Below are 4,757 nucleotides of genomic sequence, written 5' to 3'. Positions count from 1 at the left end.
ATGTGGATTTTTAAAATGAAATCCTGCAGTCAGAGGCAGCTTTGAGGAGGGTTGGAGGTTCCCAGGAAGCAAATGGGAAGGCTTGAGCACATTTCTTATCTGTAGATATTCAGGCAATGTGCTGAGTGACTGGAGCAGTAGAAGATTCTGGAACCAGACAACCCAGCTCACCTCAAGGGCTACCAGAGCATAGGACAGGAATTAGAGATTACAGCATGGTTGTGATCAGTCAAAACAAAACTCAAACCAAGCACACATTTATGCAAGGAAGAGTAGAGTTAACTCCTGGTTGGACATCACACTCTTAAATTAAGATATTTTATCTGGCAGCTAAATCCACGACATACACAGTGAAAGTGAAAACGGGGGACAAGAAGAATGCTGGGACAGATGCCAACGTTTTCATCATACTCTATGGAAGTAAAGACGATACAGGTATGGCTTCAAATGATGGAAAAGGAAAGCAGCTCCCTGTCTGACACCTGAAAAGACAGGTCATGGTTTCTTTTCATTTCCCCAATACCCATTTCTCACTTCTTTTAGTGCGACTTTGTGTTTTCGCAGTCGGTGCACACGTCGTGGTAACTTGGAGCACAGCACCAGCTGCTGTAAATCACTGCCAAGCTTTGCGATGCTGATTTGCACCAGCTGCTGGTCTAAAGGTTTTAATTTCAATTATAGAAACAGCACAGTTGACTGGGACTACATTATTGAGCAGTGAATGCACTGGATGATTTGCTTTCCTCAGCAATGAATCAGCATGCTCCTGAAACCCAACCCTCCTCTGCCTCTTTGAGTGGCCCAGAAGTATTTAATCAGCTGATGAGCAAATCCTCTTGGAAGCAGCTGAGCTGTGTGTGCAGTGGCTGGGATGCCTGTGAGAGTGACAGGGAACTGATGGGTAGCACTGATTTCTTTAGCTGCGAGCACAGCACAACAACATTGTCCCTGTTGCGCTGCCAGAGGATCATTCAAGGGAGGAATTCTGTATATTTTGGGTGTTGATACAGACTTGGGCTCAGAGGGAGGGACAAAGCTCAGATCTTGAGATGAAAAGCCAATTTTTGCATTTTAGCCCCTTCCCTCATCCCACTGTTGACATTCCCAGCGGATTTGTTTCACATGCTGAACAATGTCCTTTTGCATCGCCACAACAGGGATAGTCAGCCTAAAGGCCTCAAAGATTAACAAGAACAAATTTGAGCGTGGGAAGGTAGATGAGTTTACAGTGGAGTCTGTGGACATTGGAGACCTGAAAAAAATCAAGATAGGCCATGACAATAAAGGTAAGATAATCTGCTCTGTAATGCAGTGTTTCTAGTGCACAGGGTGTATTGCTGTATAAAATAACCTGCCTCCAAGACCCCAAACGTAATTTATCTCTTGGTGACAGATCCTTGCTGTCACTTTGGCTGCTGCTGCTACTATCTTTGCTGCTGATTCCATTCCCATGTGACATTAGGAGCTCAGTGGTGCCAACTTGAAGGTAGCTTTGCATCCTCTCCCTCTGCAAGGGTCTGCATAGTTTTACAGCCAATCTTTAGAGAGATTTCACAGGTACAACCAAACCCCATATTTTTTTTATTGCATGGGACCTATAGGCTCATTTCACTTCTTTATTAAGATTTTGGTGATATTTTGATAATCAAGTCTTGGCTGCTTTTTTAGACAGAATTCTGTGTATCTACTACAAACAAGGGAGGCAGTGGAGCTATGCATGGATCTCTTCCCCTATGGGTCAATAAATACAGATTTATTGATAGCTGCTCTTTATTATTACAGAGGCCAATTGATAAAAGTGATGCAGTAATTAGCATTTCCACATGCACATCTTTAGCCTGACACTTATAGAAATGTGAAGCATTTTACCTCAATCCTGGGCAATTGCATCCAATGATCTTTAAGCCATATATTCTACATTCCCTTTGGCAACAGACAGAAAGATTTATTTCTCTGAGGCTTGGCGGGCAGTGATTCATTTGCTGTTGTCTGTAAAGGCTTCGTGGGTTATTCACTGTTATCTTTGCACCACAGGTAATTCAACTGGCTGGTTTCTGGAATGGGTGGAGATTGATGCCCCATCCCTGGGACAGTGCCTCAAGTTCCCCTGTGGCCGCTGGCTGGATAAATCCGAGGATGATGGAGCCATTGAGAGAATCATCTTCCCTGCAGAACTGCAGACAGTAGAGTACATCCCATGTGAGCAGAATGCCATTTCCCCAGGATACACCTGTCATTACAGGAGATAAAAATCTCACTGTCTCATGCAGTTTTATAGGTTTCACCTCTCCCTTGAACTGGCTTTGGGAAATTTAAAAGTAGATCTCATGCCAGCTATTCAAATTACTACAAGAAAGTTCCACTGGGTGCTCTAGATTAGCATTTACTACGTTTGCCAAATCAGAGAATCATTAGAAGTCATGTGGATGTGGATGATTTTCTTTTTCTTCCCATTTCCCCATCCCCTCCAAGTCCGCTGCTCATTCCAAGCTGTCTTTCTTGTCTCCAGTTTCCCTTTGATCTTGCTCCATTCTAATATTGCCATTTCTGGTGCCAAAGCAGACACTGTGGTCTTGCTTCCAAGTCAGTTCTTCCAGTGCCTTTGGCATTGCACACTCCTCTCTTGCTGAAAGACCCTCTTCCAGAGTTTCTTAGTGGGGTGCTTTTCTAGAAGTGTTGCACTGATCTGCCTTTTTTAGTGTTCTCCAATTTTTCCTTACTCTTCACTCCCCTCCAAATTAATTTTTTGGGTAAACATCCTTCTGAGTATGAGCTTGAGTCTGCTATGGCAACTCAAACTCTTTAGTTCTGGAAACTTCTTTTCCTTTTTGCAGAATACTAAGCACCAGATCCCATGGTTTTCTTGAAATAAATGAAATATTTTGCTTACTTTTTAACCCTCTCCCGTCTCATTGCTCCCCTTTCTTAAGCATCTTTGACAGTGTGCAGAGTACAGCCCTGAGACTGTATTTGACTTGTCCCTCTCTGATCTGCTTCACTTCAAGTGGTTGATGAATTTTGCTCACTGTCAGGGTACTGTCAGAGCTGCCTTTTCCTTACATTGGGTTGGATGCCACAATGATGAGGGATGAGGTCTGACACCTGGGAGTTGATTTCCTGGTCATTCGTAAGAAGAGCTAAAAAATTTCACACCGAGGCTGTTTCTCCACTCATCCCCAGTGTATGCACTGAAGGTATCAAAAGCCTTATTGCCTGCAGTTCTTTATTTAGATATCAAAATTTAGAGCTGCCCAAACTCCCTTTCTCTGCCTCAGTTTCCTTTTTCACAAGTAGTTGTAGGAATAACCACAAGGAAGGCCATCAGCTGTTTTGCCTCCTTCTTTTTTATTATGAAGATGAAGGTTCATGTTGAAGGTCCCTCTCATGTTCAGATCCCTGTACCCTGCAGCCTGTAAGCTCAAATAATTTCTTCTCTGAGGATCTGCCATTGTCATGTCTTTGTGCTTCACCTATTCTTTGATCAAGGTATTTTTATTTCTCATGTTGAACCTTCTTTATCCAAACTCTCTAGAGCAGAAGAAAGGATTCCCTTTGCTCCCTTCTGCACTTTTGTCAGTCCAATGGAAGACAAAGTAAATTCACAGAATTGAAACGGATCTTAGAAATCATCCAGTCCATCCCCTGCCATGGCAGAGACACCAGGGATCCAGGGGCAGCCACAGCTGCTCTGGGCACCCTGGGCCAGGGCCTGCCCACCCTCCCAGCCAGCAATTCCCAATTCCCAAGATCCCAAAATCTGTCCCTGCCCTCTGGCCCTGGGAAGCCATTGCCTGGCTGCTGTCCCTGCATGCCTTGTCCCCAGTGGCTGTGCAGCTCTCCTGGAGCCCCTGGAGGCCCTGGCAGGGGCTCTGAGGTGTCCCTGGAGCCTTCTCTTGTGCAGCTGAGCAGCCCCAGCTGTGCCAGGCTGGCTCCAGAGCTCAGGCTCTTGGAGCATCTCCATGGTCTCCTCTGGATTCCCTCCAGCAGCTCCAGGTCCTCTTTAAGGTGGGCACTCCAGAGCTGGATGCAGTATTCCATGTCTTTGTGTCTGAAAAAATAAATTGATTAATAGATGCACTCCTTTTATAGGAGTGACTGTTCCTCATAGACTCAATACATGCTTCTCTTCTGTTTTTACCATGTTATTCCAATCAATATATATTTTGATGCAGATGTTGACTATATAATTTATTAATACGGAATATTTTAATGATGTAGGAGCTTCTGGCATGCTGTGCCTTTGAGCACATAGTTCATGTTATCCTGATTTTTGTCAGCAGTCCACATCCAGCCTTTGGAAGCAGTCAGGCCTCTCTGGCAAACATTTTGCACCAGGCCCACTGTCAGCTTAGGCTTTTTCACCATTTGAGCCATCCCCACTGTGCTGTTTACTACATTCTGGTTTCCTAGCAATTAACCTGTGGGTTTCAGTTTGCCAGAGGTAACTAAACTGGCTTGATTTGTTTTATGATGACTCGTGCCAGAATTGTTTCACGGTGAAAACATGTCATCCACAGTCCAATTAAAATCATCCCTGTGGGTATACAGCTTTAAAAGTGCCATGTAAATGAATTGGGCATCTGACAGCTGAAAGTTGTGCTGTTGGTGACCTTGTTAGGGCGCTGCTTTGCTGATTCAGTTCTAAGCTGCTGTTAATATTCAAGCAACAAGAGCAAGTGCTACAGCCTTCAGCAGAGAGGATAATTTTTAATTCATAATGCATAGTGTGTGATTTTTGGTATGCAGGATTCCCCCCC

The 4,757-nt window shown here is 44.3% G+C and overlaps 1 protein-coding gene across 1 annotated transcript in view; it reads left to right on the top strand.

Annotated features, from left to right (window-relative positions):
* The window catches only part of LOXHD1 (lipoxygenase homology domains 1), a 150,622-nt gene that overhangs the window by 80,596 nt on the left and 65,269 nt on the right, over nucleotides 1-4,757 (top strand). Inside the window, exons 24-26 of the mRNA XM_031059646.1 lie at nucleotides 331-435; nucleotides 1,158-1,286; nucleotides 2,035-2,199. Of these exons, the coding sequence (XP_030915506.1) occupies nucleotides 331-435; nucleotides 1,158-1,286; nucleotides 2,035-2,199 (399 nt within the window). The remainder of the gene's footprint in view (nucleotides 1-330; nucleotides 436-1,157; nucleotides 1,287-2,034; nucleotides 2,200-4,757) is intronic.

Source organism: Geospiza fortis, unplaced genomic scaffold (genome assembly GCF_000277835.1).
Source record: "Geospiza fortis unplaced genomic scaffold, GeoFor_1.0 scaffold488, whole genome shotgun sequence".
NCBI classification, from domain to species: Eukaryota; Metazoa; Chordata; class Aves; order Passeriformes; family Thraupidae; genus Geospiza; species Geospiza fortis.
Note: the sequence above shows the minus strand (reverse complement) of the source record. Positions and strands in the feature narration are given on the sequence as shown.